The sequence below is a fragment of the Lampetra planeri genome, chromosome 2 (genome assembly GCF_965212315.1).
Source record: "Lampetra planeri chromosome 2, kcLamPlan1.2.h2, whole genome shotgun sequence".
Classification (NCBI taxonomy): Eukaryota; Metazoa; Chordata; class Hyperoartia; order Petromyzontiformes; family Petromyzontidae; genus Lampetra; species Lampetra planeri.
In genome coordinates, this window is record NC_136108.1 from 36,534,373 (window position 1) to 36,547,671 (window position 13,299).

Below are 13,299 nucleotides of genomic sequence, written 5' to 3' on the forward strand. Positions count from 1 at the left end.
GTGCATCTCTCTCTGTTTCTAAGGCCCCTCTTCATCCCCTCTACACAGGTGACCCCACTTTGTCTTGCAATGGTTCTCATCACATCGACTGAGTGTGCAGTCGCTCGGAGCGCTTGTCCCAGAGTCTGTAAGTAGTGGCTCTGCGTGTGTACGCGTGTGTCTGTCTCCATGTCCGTGTGCTTCTTTTGCTGCTGCAGACATGTCCACAGTACTGGCCCGAGGAGGGCTCGCTACAGTATGGAGCGGTACACGTGGAGACCCTGTCGTGCTGTCGTGATGGAGACATCATCTCTCGCATCTTCCGCATCCACAACATCTCCCGGGTTAGTTTCATTGCCGTCGAATTTCCCGTTTGGGGCGAGATTATTGGTTTCTTGTGACTTTCCTGATTGCGATGACATTTGGCGCAGGCTACGGAATTGATAGTGTGCAGGAGAAATGTTGCACGGGCAACATCAGCATCGTTTTGAAGTGACACACACAACAATACACAACATGAAAGAAATGCCTCGCTGAAACCGCTTTTACTTAGGCGTGGACACGTGTGGCCCATGTCACCTGAGGGCACTTCCTAGGTCAGAGGCCCTAAAGGGGAGCTAATGGTTGGTCAAGGCAAGGTATAAATTGAGGCTCTTGAAATGGTTGATGGTTGTGGAAGAGCTCTAGCCGGTGAGCTCGCAGCACCGAGCGGGATCCTGAAACACGTGGAGCTGCTCGTAGAACGTCTCCCTCACTCTGCGGTGACTGTGGCCGGCTTGCCACAGCCCCTGGGAGCCACCCTAATTGTATAGAATGCATGAGTTGTATTTATAACCAGGCCAGGCCTCACTGCAACAAAAAGCTATTTTCCCGGAGATAATAAATAATAAATAGGCACCGCGTGGCTTCTGCTGGTTGTGCTGCACAGCTCTCCGATGCGTTGAGACACGTGTCGTTAGGCACCATGTCCGATAAATATCTTCGAGCACCATTACTGAAAAATATTTCCCGCTACACATTCCACACAAATCGTTATGGTACAAAGCTCTGCCTCCCTCCCCAGCTCTCAACCCACCCCTTGGGACCCCTGCTCGCCGTACTGCGATAACCTGGCCCCTCGCTGCACCTACTTGCGGGTGTCTCTCACACATGGCAACACTCTCCGTGATGCAAGTCAAATCAATTTATTTTTGGTTGACACTTGGTGCCTTTCTGGCAAGAATCTGCCACCCAAAGCACCATCAACCGCTGGATCGTAGCTCCGTCGTTTGCACGAGGGTCACGATGGTTGACGGAATAATCCATGGAAAGTGAGTGGTGCCCAGCAGACCGCGAGCGTAGCTTGGCACGATGCGGACTTATTCCGTATGCTTGTAATCGCTCCCCCAATGAATTTGTAATTTGACGATGGCTTTGATGGCTGCCGCCTTCATCTCCACATGTTTCCACCGCCCTTAGAACACTTCCATCGAAAGCCTTGCGGCGTGGTATTGTGTAATCCCTTCACTAAACGATAATCACCAGTGCTTTTTAAAATCGTTATTCGCTTTTAAAAAACATAATTTTTAAACGGGATGCGAGCGTTGGAACGGCCAACATTTTTTTTCTCGATTTACAGCGGGGGAAGTTGCCAAGACGGAGAAATTGGCACGGGCTCCTTGTGCCTTACGGCAATGAAAGGGGCAGCTGACGTCAACTGATATCAACTTTTGACTGCACACGAGTTGAGCGGAGATTCTCAAGGGGCGCCATTGCAAATCTTTAAACCCAGAAGCGAGGTTATTTTAATTTCCTATTCTTAAACAAAACACAAAGCTGGAGGATTTGGGCGAGCTGTGCGCACGTGTGGAGTAGGCCACGTGGAGGGAGCAGTGCAGATGCTCGCAGGGGCTCACAGGTCACTACCCCACGTGAGTCCCGGGGTGCCGGGGAGACCGATAGCTCAGAGGTTTTGGCGAGCTGCTCTCCGCTGGTTTGTACCATGAATGGGGAATGAGCACGGGGGAGGCCGGGCAGCGCGGGGTGAGTGGGCTTGGTGGGGGGAGCGGGGGGGGGGCTCATCTCTCATCAGAGCGCTGAGCTGCCACTGCAGAGAGTGCCCCAGCCTTGAACCCACGTCGACGATGGCTTCTCAAGTGCAGTGAGTTGATGGTCTCAGCCCAGTTACTGATGATTACACACAAACATTTGGATCTGCGCTTATCTTGGCTACATTCCACCTCTTGAGGATTACAATATCGGCTTGACCATCATGCGTCGAATGTCACTCGGTGGCCGAGCAGGTAAAAGAGTGCTGCCCACAGATGTGTAGACCAGCAATTACATCAAGGGACCTCCGAGGTAGCTCTATGATATTCACTTCCATGGGCCATGCTCGAATACGAAGGGGTTGCACCGCTCTGGGAGAGGTGGAGAAAGGACACACGCACACAGCCACACACATGAGCACGCACACGCACGTGCACACACGGGCGCACGCCACTAACGCGTCTGCCGCGCTCCTCGCCAGCCCCAGGACGGCCACCGGGAAGTGCAGCACCTGCAGTACCTGGGCTGGCCGTCGCACCGCGACGCGCCCGCCTCGCCGCTCTCCTTCCTGCGCGTGGCGGGGCGCGTGCGGCGCTGGCACGCGGAGCTCGCCGAGGAAGAGGGCCGCACGCTCGTGCACTGCCTGTGGGTGCCGCCAGCACATGCCGCCAGCACACCGACCATGCGCACTCACGGCCAGCACTCACGCCGAGTCCACTCTCACCGTGCATACTCACCGTGCATACTCACTGTGTATTCACGCTTACCATGTGTGTGTAGTCACTGTACTTTCATTCTTACCAAGGATACTTTCCGTGTATTCCTTATTTCCATGTGTACTTACCGGGTGTGTTTACTATGTATTTGTTCTTACCCTGTGTACTTATTTGTGCACTTAGTATGTACTCAACGTGAATACTTACCACGCGCTCTCACCGTACGTATTTAACAAGTCTATGTAACAATCACTCCTACGGCGTGCACTCACCATGAGTTCTTACCGTTGCCACCGTGGTGCTTGCGTTGCACTCAGAGCAGGGCGGGCGGAAAGTCCTCGTACCCCCCGCCCCCGCTGGGTCCGAGAGTCGCGACGAGCAGCGTTGGTGTCTCTCCCCGCAGGAGCGGGGGCGGCCGCAGCGGCACGTACTGCGCCGTGAGCGTGCTCTGTGACATGGTGAAGGGCCAGAGCGTCGTGGACGTGTTCATGGCCGTCAAGACGCTGCGCAACAACAAGCCCGACATGGTGGAGACGCTGGTGAGGCACTCGGCGCTCGGCCCCTAGCACGCTCCCTGGCGGCGCCATCCGGAGTTCGCCGCCGCGCCGTTCCCGTGGGCCACCTCGCGCCCCGGCGGGACAGGAGGCCGCTTCACCGTTCTTTAACCGCTGGTCGATAAAAATCAGCCCACCGCAGGTCTTGCGATCATCGCAACAGTTACGCCAGGCAGGAAGTATGGATAGAATTGCCCCGTCGTGGGAGTGTGCAATTTCCACCACTTTCTGAGGGCTGTAAACTGAAAATAGTCTAGACTTTAAGTTGCATAACAGAAAAAGCACGTTTATTGGCTCGTAGAGCTCATGTGTTTAGCGCTTTTATTGTGTTTTATTATTTATTTGGTCTGGAAAAAAGATACTTATTTTAGTAAATGGTCGAATTTTTTTTCTTAAAACGGCGTGAGCACTCACTGGATGATATTGGTCACGAAAGCCTCCACCAAACAACGAACCCGCGAATTCCGGATAAATATGTCGCGCCAATTAAATTCGCACTTGGTGTACAAGGTGTGGCTACACTGCCCACACGTGCATCTGCTAATTTGCCATAAATGAGTACAAAAAGCAGTGGCGGCTCGTGACCTCTCCACTAGGTGGGGTTATTGTGAGTGACCTCTGAAAATATGGTGTTTTAATTAAGGAAAATGTTGCCATGTTATTCGCCTTCGCGTGAAAGTGATACAACTGTCAAATCTACCAACCATAGGCATTTATAAACGATACGAAATAAAACAACAAAGCACTCAAATTCCGTTCCCGTGACCCTCAAGTCCACACTACACAACCCCTTTGACATTGCCAAAAACCTCGAGCGTAGCGTTGCGGTCGTGAGCTGCTGCTGTACTTGCTGTGACTCAAGGGGAATCTCTCACTCGGAGGACGCCTTCGCAGCCGCCCCGAGACCTCCACGAGGCACAAGTCGGACTGTGGAGTTGAAGCGGTTTCTAATGTGAACAAATTACAATGTGATCTTCATTAGGCAATTCACGTTGAAAGAATCGTTAGATTTAAAACATTTTAAACACAGAAAAACAACGTATAGAAAAGTTGTTTCTCATCTCCAGCTGCTTGGTAGGGCAGCGCCCCAACGCCCCTAGAGGACGAACCGCGCCTGACAGCAAGTGAACTCCATATTAGAGGTCTTTTGGGTTAAATCGCATAAATTTACGCGTAAATTTACGCGATCTAACCCAAACCACCTCTATTATGGATGATATTGTCTACGAAAGCCTACGTGTAAAACTACTGAATAATTGGTCATTAACTATCGGAGCTGTTGATTGACAATATCGCTGCTGTTGCCGCTGCTGTTGCTCCTGCCACAATCGCTGCTGTTGCTGCTGCTGTGTCCAGGATCAGTACAGATTCTGCTACTACGCAGCGGCAGAGTTCCTGGGGCAGTTCCCGTCGTAAAGATCCCCGCGTCACTCGACGTGGGCACGTGGCCCGCGGGACGGCGCCGCTCGCACAGCGACCGCGGCGTTCCCACTCGCACAGCGGGCAAGACCAGACTGCGCCGCTACCGGCGTCCGCATCGTGCGTACAGGACAACCATGAAGGACGTCAGTGTTGCGCCGTACGGTCGCGTATGTTACCCAACGCTAATATTGTGTGCGTGTGTGTTTGTGTGTATGTCGTGTGTGTGTGCGTGTGTCTTCCACGCACCTTCGGGAGGGTCATGGGCAGTCACGGGGTGCAGGGTCCACCGTGATGATAGGAGGCCTTGTTCTGCCGATGGCCTGAGCCGAAGCCGATCACTGCTCTGGCCGACAATGATCCGGGAATCAGCTGAGTGCTAGGTCAAGGCTGGGGTCATTTAAACGTCGAGGTGACGCAAGTCAACGTCGTTGGAAACGGCCTCGGTCAATGTTGCCTGGCTCTAGTGTCCAGACACCCGGGGGGGGCGTGGTAAGATTTGGCGTAGAGCACACGGGACCGTGGTTTCCCTTGGCAGTTCACGGCTCCGCTTGTGGTTCCGGCTGCGTCCACACCGGGAGTGAATGGCAACGGATGCCCTCGGCCGAGAGCGCTCATCACTCATCACTGCGGGCACGGGAACACAGGGGGCAGTGGGGGTACCTGGCTCCCCACCTCAATCACCCTCATGGCCCCATCCCTGGCTACTCGGCATGGGCCCCACGTGGCTACTTGACACTCACCACCTGGCTGCCTGGTGGGGAGTGACGTGGCGTAGTGGTACCTTGTCAACAACAACAAGCTGCTTAACATCTTTAAATGGATGTCCGACGCCGCGTGGTGCGTGCGTCGTGCGTGCATGTTAAACTGCAGTCGGCCCTTTTCTCTGCGCTGTCGGTTGAAGTTCCATCGATGGCGACATGACAGCCCATGCCGGTCTTGTGCCACCGCTATTCATTTCACTTCTACTCGTGGCCCACTCGGTCTTGTATATAAATAGTAAAATATAGCGAGAGAGAGAGAGAGACGCGGAGAGCTGAGACTAAAAGTAAAAAAACTATTTTTCATCGCACAAGGAGTTTTTTAAATGAAACGATGAGGCCTGAATGAGATTGAGAAGGAGCCTGATGGATTCGATCAGGTCGTAATGATTATAAATTGCACACACTGCCAGACAATATCTTAGTGGATGCTTCACGTCCGCCATGAATCTCAGCTCTCCCTCCCCCCTCAGCCGCAACCGTCCCCTCCCCGCCCGCACTGCCACCACCAGCTTCTCCCTCCATCTCCACATCGTGCTCTTTCTCCGTGGGAGTGAGATGGTGACTCGTGGGGTGATTGGGTCTATGGGTAACGCAACTCGTCTGGTATTAAGCCCATCGTGAATTAAGTCTACCATTCCTTGACTGGCCTCTGCCACGGTGACGTAGAATTTTTCACGACCGGACTAGGAACGTCAACAGAGTTGAGCTCCGCCCTCGTGTTATTTCCCGTGCCTGCAGGGCCCTGAGAATCCACGCTTGCGGTTTACCGCACAGCGGAGTCGAGGGTAAACACGACCGGCTTCAGCGAGCGACGCGGCTAAGCGGTGGGTCGATGAGGAAGGCTTGATTGGCGTGAGGGTTGAGTTCACGGTCAGGCTGTCACTTGACAGCTTATACGATGAGCTGTGCTTTAGTTTTGTTGGCCGTGACAGCGAAGGGCAGACCTTCACTAGTTAAGCCAGGCCCTGTGTATAATACACCTGTCATTTGGAACATTAGACCGAGAAGGTTGCGTTGCGTTTTTTAAATGTTCGATCATTTTTTTAAAGCAGGAATCTCGGACCAGTTCCATTTGCGAATGGTGCAGTATTACATTTGTTATGTTCATATATTAAAACGCATAAATTAGAAACGCAAACGAAGGAGTGCGCAACGCGAGGAGACGTGCCCATCACGGGGCTGAGGAATCTGCGCCACGATCGGCGCCGAGTGGCGCCATCACGCCGAGCCCAGCGCCAGTCGCAAATTGGCGCTCTCTCTTTTAATTAAACGTGCGCCCATCTACATCGGCGCATTGACCGTACGTATGTATGTTGAACTTCTTTCGCACCGTACATAACCTAACCGCGATAATTGGAGATGCATTTAATGGCCGATGTAAATGGTCAATTACTGTCGGCAAAGATCTTCTTCAACAGAATGGCCCGACACGGGAGGTGGCGCTTTGCACAGCGTCGGACGGGAAGGAGCGGCGGGGCTGAGCTGTGTGCAGCCACGCACAGCACTCGCCGCACGGGCCTAAGCACGGGCGTGACGGTGTCTTGGTGTTCGCAGCTCACAGCTGACCACCTCGCACGCCGCACAATCCGCTCGTCCATCCCAGGCCGTTCCGCACGGCCTCGGTTGTCTGCTGACGGGACGAGAGTCGCTGTTGTCACGCACGCTGTGTCCCGGTTCTGCCGCGAAGATCTCCTACGGGTTTTCAGGTCGTGCCGCGCGTTGTTCGGCACGATGTCCGACGTTTCGCTCCACGTGCTGGAAGCTCATTTTATTCAGTTCGGTTCACTTCCTAAATGAGCTCCCAGCACATGGATCTAAACGTCGGACACGATGCCGAACAATACGGGGAACCACCCGAAAACCACATCGGAGAGCTGCGATGCTCAGTCTCCGGCTTGGGAACTAAAAGTGGCCTCGATAGCGAGACCCCGCGTACAGCGGCGGCGGCAGCAGCAGCAGCAGTGGCAGCAGCAGCAGCGGCAGCAGTGCTGTGGCTCCGGCATGGGGAAGGAAGCGATGCGAGGCATTGTGGCATCAACGGTATTGTCCGTGATGACCTCTTGACCTGACGTTAGCTCAAAGAGTGTATCCCTCAGACAAAATGTACCCATCAGATCATGAGTTCATGTTGGCGGACGCGACATTCCTTAAGCGCACGGCTATCACGAAGGCGGCGTGTGTCAGACGGACACAGTCTGCAGTCTAATTCCCAAGTGCGAGTCTTGCTGTTGCATTGTGGGGCTTGCTGCACGGTGATGGCGTGGGAGAGTTGTAGCTGTTTACACCTAATTCTCGCATGTGGCTTTAACCGTCGCTTGGCGCACGGTGATCGGCAGTTGTGAACGCTGCCACGGGTCTTCGGCATCCAGTTTATCGTCAGGCGACGCACGTGATTCGGCTGAGAACCGCGCCGCAGTAATTACGGGGAATCGAGCCGTCGAGCCCAAGCGAAGCGGATCATTCTGCCATTCAAACTTGACGGAGGCCCCGGGAGCGCAGTTCCCTGCCGGCCTCTACAGCCCGAGGGAAGGAAGCACAGGAGCCGGAGGTGACGAGGAGCAGGGACCAAGGCGGCTCCAGCGGCCACCAGGAACGCGGCAACGGTCGAATTGAAGTGAACGGGGGGGACGCACAAGAGGGGCACCCCCCAAGACGGGGACGAGGCTGAGAGCAGACCTCAGGGTCACTCGTCGGCCGTGCCAACGAGGCTGTGTCTGGCAGAGAGAAGGAAGCGATGGCGACGTGTGGTGGCGTAGGTGGCGTTGGTATCAACGACGACCCCTTTAAATAGAACCTCGGCGACTCCCCAGCAATCCCACGAAGTTACCTCTGAATGGGGGTTCACTGGGGTCCACTGGGGGTCTGCTGCTAATTAGGGTGCACGAGCCCCCCCCCCCCCCCCCTGGCGACTTAGGAATTCGAAGGGCAGCTGCCGGGGTATACGAGAAATGGACCAAAAGTATTCATCAGTCCCTCTGAATTTTCGGAATAGCACCCATCCACACATACCGTCCACACACACGCCTCACAGCATATCACCCATCCACTCACACCTCTCGTATTATTATAATTATCTGTTTACAGTATCCCCAACGCAACTGTTATTTTCTGCCACAAATTGAAAACACCATTATACCTTGGCATGTCATCATCATCACCACTGGCTGTGATGTTCTCATCCTGACACCTTCCGATGTTAGTTTTTATTTTCCCCGTGGCTTGGGCTCTCCGATTTTACATTTACAGGTAAAAAAAACACATTTTCACATCAACACAGCCACCTCCACGCGCCGACCTCGACGTGGCAGCGGCTCTGCGATCTCCCATTAACATGCTCATCTCTCACACTAACATGCTAATCTCTCACATTAACATGCTCATCTCTCACACTAACATGCTAATCTCACGTTAACATGCTCATCTCTCACACTAACATGCTAATCTCTCCCATTAACATGCTAATCTCTCCCGTTAACATGCTCATCTCTCACATTAACATGCTAATCTCTCCCATTAACATGCTAATATCTCACATTAACATGCTAATCTCTCACATTAACATGCTCATCTCTCCCATTAACATGCTAATCTCTCCCATTAACACGATAATCTCTCCCATTAACATGCTCATCTCTCACACTAACATGCGCATCTCTCACATTAACATGCTCATCTCTCACGTTAACATGCTCATCTCTCACATTAACATGCTCATCTCTCACATTAACATGCTCATCTCTCACATTAACATGCCCATCTCTCACATTAACATGCTAATCTCTCACACTAACACAGCCACCTCCGCTCCCTCGTCGTGGAGACCGCTCTCCCATTAACACGCTCATCTCTCCCATTAACACGCTCATCTCTCCCATTAACACGCTCATCTCTCCCATTAACACGCTCCTCTCTCCCATTAACACGCTCGGCTCTCACACTAACACGCTCATCTCTCACATTAACACGTTCATCTCTCCCATTAACACGCTCCTCTCTCCCATTAACACGCTCGGCTCTCACACTAACACGCTCATCTCTCACATTAACACGTTCATCTCTCCCATTAACACGCTCGTCTCTCACACTAACACGCTCGTCTCTCACACTAACACGCTCATCTCTCACATTAACACGCTCATCTCTCCCATTAACACGCTCATCTCTCACATTAACACGCTCATCTCTCCCATTAACACGCTCATCTCTCCCATTAACACGCTCGTCTCTCACACTAACACGCTCATCTCTCACATTAACGCGCTCATCTCTCCCATTAACACGCTCATCTCTCCCATTAACACGCTCATCTCTCCCATTAACACGCTCATCTCTCCCATTAACACGCTCATCTCTCCCATTAACACGCTCATCTCTCTAGCCCCGCCCACGTCGTCTATGGCCCTTGGGCTGCACCCATTTTAACCCTTTAACAGTCTCATGCCTTCAGCAGCTTCCCCCTCTTGTTTCCTCCTGATGACGATCGCTGGTGTTGTGATCGAAACCTCGTACTTTTTTGTTTATTTTATTTTAGTTAATTTGAACCTATCTACGTGACTTTACCGAAAGACCCAAAGAATATGAATTCCTGCAGTCACGAAAGCTTTAAGTCAAGATTGAATTTCAGTCACTTTAACCAAGCCGTGTGCAAGTGAACAGATATGAGTTGAGGGTAACAAACGTGTTGGGCATTTGTCAATTCCACCACCTCGTAGACCCCCTGACCATAATAGGAGTTCGCAAACAACAGTGGTGGCTATTGAGGCTTTAGTTGCACGATGTGAGTGGGCGTGAGTGTGCCTTCAGTCACGTCTCAATCCTGGCTTCATTCCGTTGCACGTGTGACACGAGTCGAGTTCGTGTTGTTATTGCAGTCTTGTTATGATTGCTTTGAGCATATGTTGTGTCGATAACGGTCAGCGATGTTTTGCGCGTAGTGGTTTATCCGACCGCCTTGTACATAGCGGCTTCTGTACAGCAACGCAGCACGCGTAACGCACTCGCGATACAAAGCACCAACACGCAGTCAACACGCGGTCGTACAACACCGTCATGCACTCTCGGAAAATTGTGGGCAATGTAGGGTACATAAATAAAGCTTAAAGTCTGCTTCAATCACTTCAAAAATAATGTTCATGTCAATCACGAATAATATTAGGCGGAGTGGCAGCTAAGAAATGGGATGTGTCCTCGAGAACGTCCGCGGCAGAGATGGAGCGACGAGATCGGGCCACGTGCACGCGCTGGGGGCATTGTTACACCACGGGGTCGAGGGAGGTGGTGGGGGTTTTGGGAGGCCTTCATCCAGCAGTGGATTGCCCACGACTGATGATGTAAATATACCTACAGCTGGAGAGGCTTCCTGCTCAGCAACTCGTGTCCCACTAACGCACGAAGTGGTAACAGCAAAACAGTAATGGTTGGCTTAATGTGCTATTAGGAGACACTGAATCCCTGAAATTTGTTGCAAATGTTGAAAAATTTAAATTCCGCAGCAGTCATACGCGCCCGAGCAGTGTGTCACAATGGATATGGTGCACGACAGTGTTTTACAAGGCAAAGCCTGGAAGAAGTTTTGATTTTCCGAGTGTTATCGACAGGATGTAGACTGCTTTTCAAACGCTGCTGGGCTGCCTCGTGCTGTCGGCAAGAGCTCTCCACGGGCACCATGGAGCCACTCATTGCAGTCCAACAACAATGTTGATCCAGAAGGACAATATGATCAATATAGTAATATATGATCAATAGCATCAGTGGCGGTCACGATCTCTCCACTGCTGGATGAAGGTCTCCCCAAGCCGCAAACATCTGTCATGGTCTTGCGAAGCAACAATTGATGTTGCGCCTGCATAAGCCAATTTGTTCGCTCCATCTCCACATGAAACGTACTCAGGGGGGAGGGGGAGTGTTTTAATTGCACTGAAGGTTTATGGATTCAAATTGTACTTTGGCAGTAGAACAGACTTTGAGTTTGTGTTTTATTTTATCACATTGTGTTAGTTTTGTTTGTTCGCAGCCAGCTTTCTGTTTAGGGTTAAGAAGTAGACGGAAAGTGATGGTTGCATCGCTAGGTCCGAAGCTTTTCGTGAATTTTGTATTCGTAGCTGTGAACGAGTTTAAAGGAAAGGAGGCGGAGTTGCGATGCGACACTGTAGAGAAGTGTTTGTTCTTTGGCCACATGGATTCCATTTTGAACCAATCTCCCGGATTACTTCTTCACTTTTAACCGAAACCCCCATGTCGCCCCCTGACCCCAGCCCAACGCCTCGCCCATAGTCCCAGCTCCAACCCACGACTTGGCTCTCGTCTCACCCTGTCCATAACCTGAGCCCAGCACCTCACCGTAGCCCAATCCATAATGGCCACCTTCATCCTAAACCAATCCCTAGCCCTCGCCTTGACAACAACCTTCTCATGAATCCTATAATCTCATTAACTCAATCGCCTCATTAACCCTATAGGCGTATGCCCCTTACCCTACCCTCTGTGTTCCTACCACAATCCCTAACGCATACTCCTTGACCGAACCCTCAGCCTGAACACTTCATTTTACCCTAAACCCCTTCGTGATGAAGGGTATTGGACTATGATGCGAGGACCACTTCGTGAAAAGCCAAGAGTGGTCATCCTATGTCAAGACATGTCCTGTCATGGCAATGTGGAATCTCCACCATTGGCTCGTTAGGACGTCGTGTGTTTGACTCACACAGACATGTTTGCGGATATGCAAACATGTCTGGTGTGTGAACACCTCCAGCAAGGTGGTGGCAGGCCGTGCACAAGTCGTACTACTGCACTGGGCACGGCGGAATCGCGACGTCGCCCTGCTCGCCAGCGTGCTGCCATGGGCTGGCAGGGGTCGCAGCAGCAGCAGCGCCGCGCCTCACATGCCAAAGAGACTTTGCTCGCCGCCCTGCAACTCGATTGTCCACCAAGCTTCCTGCTGTCATCATTCTCCACTGTAGTGCCAAACTGTGTTACCTATTTATTTGTGACATTAAAACCAAACGTACATTTGTTTACATCTGTGTGTGTGTGTGGGCCATCGTTGAGAACGCGGCTCCACGCGCAGCCGTGGCATGCGCCGTACATGGACAGAAATCATTTCAGTTGGGTTCCGAGAGAGAGACGGAGAGAGATGTGCGCGGGCCCGGCTGGTAAGCACGGAGCACGCCGTTTCACATCCGAAGAGAAACATTTCGTTGTTTGAACAAAAACTTGGCCAGGCCCCTAGGCACCCCGTCGCCTCCCTCGCCCAACGATCCGAATTGAATCATAACGTTGGCTGCGAAACCTACGCATTGAAAAAACGACTCTTTAGTACGTACAGCACACTTGAACAACACCTTGGTCAAATATCCGCATATTATCCTACGATTAAAGAACGTCATGATGCTAAATGAGACTTTATCGACGAATACATTACATCAATATTATTTGACTGCGATATCCTGTTCATTATTACAACTTGGTAACATCATCCCAACCCAACAGCTGATATCACCACTGGCAGTGACGCTTGTGCCAGGCTAGGTGCACTTTGAGGCCACATGAACGGTGAAGGCTCGGAGGATAGACCCAGATGTTGTGCGTTAACTGCCCCACGTGTTGCACCACCACCGCCTGGGTTCCCATCTCTAGAAACTCATCAGCACAGATGGCTGCCTCACTGCCACGTGGACACGCCGACTCGTGCCGCGTGCACTTCATTGTTTATTGAGAGACTCGGTGACGCTGCGAGCACAGGACGCGTGAGGCGGCAAAGCCTGACGGGACCCCACCGCACATTGCCGAGTTGCACGTGAGCCAACCAAACCCTAGCGGCAGCCGCGAGTCACCCAC

General features: G+C 52.2%; 1 protein-coding gene across 3 annotated transcripts in view; it reads left to right on the plus strand.

Annotated features, from left to right (window-relative positions):
* Positions 1 to 12,479, plus strand: part of PTPRK (protein tyrosine phosphatase receptor type K) — a 177,095-nt gene extending 164,616 nt beyond the window's left edge. For all 3 annotated transcript variants that reach the window (XM_078614791.1, XM_078614775.1, XM_078614783.1), the window contains 4 exons: positions 198 to 323; positions 2,489 to 2,652; positions 3,127 to 3,262; positions 4,634 to 12,479. In XM_078614791.1, coding sequence (XP_078470917.1) covers positions 198 to 323; positions 2,489 to 2,652; positions 3,127 to 3,262; positions 4,634 to 4,693 — 486 coding nt within the window. In that variant the 3' untranslated portion in view covers positions 4,694 to 12,479. The remainder of the gene's footprint in view (positions 1 to 197; positions 324 to 2,488; positions 2,653 to 3,126; positions 3,263 to 4,633) is intronic.
* Positions 12,480 to 13,299: the final 820 nt, after the last annotated feature.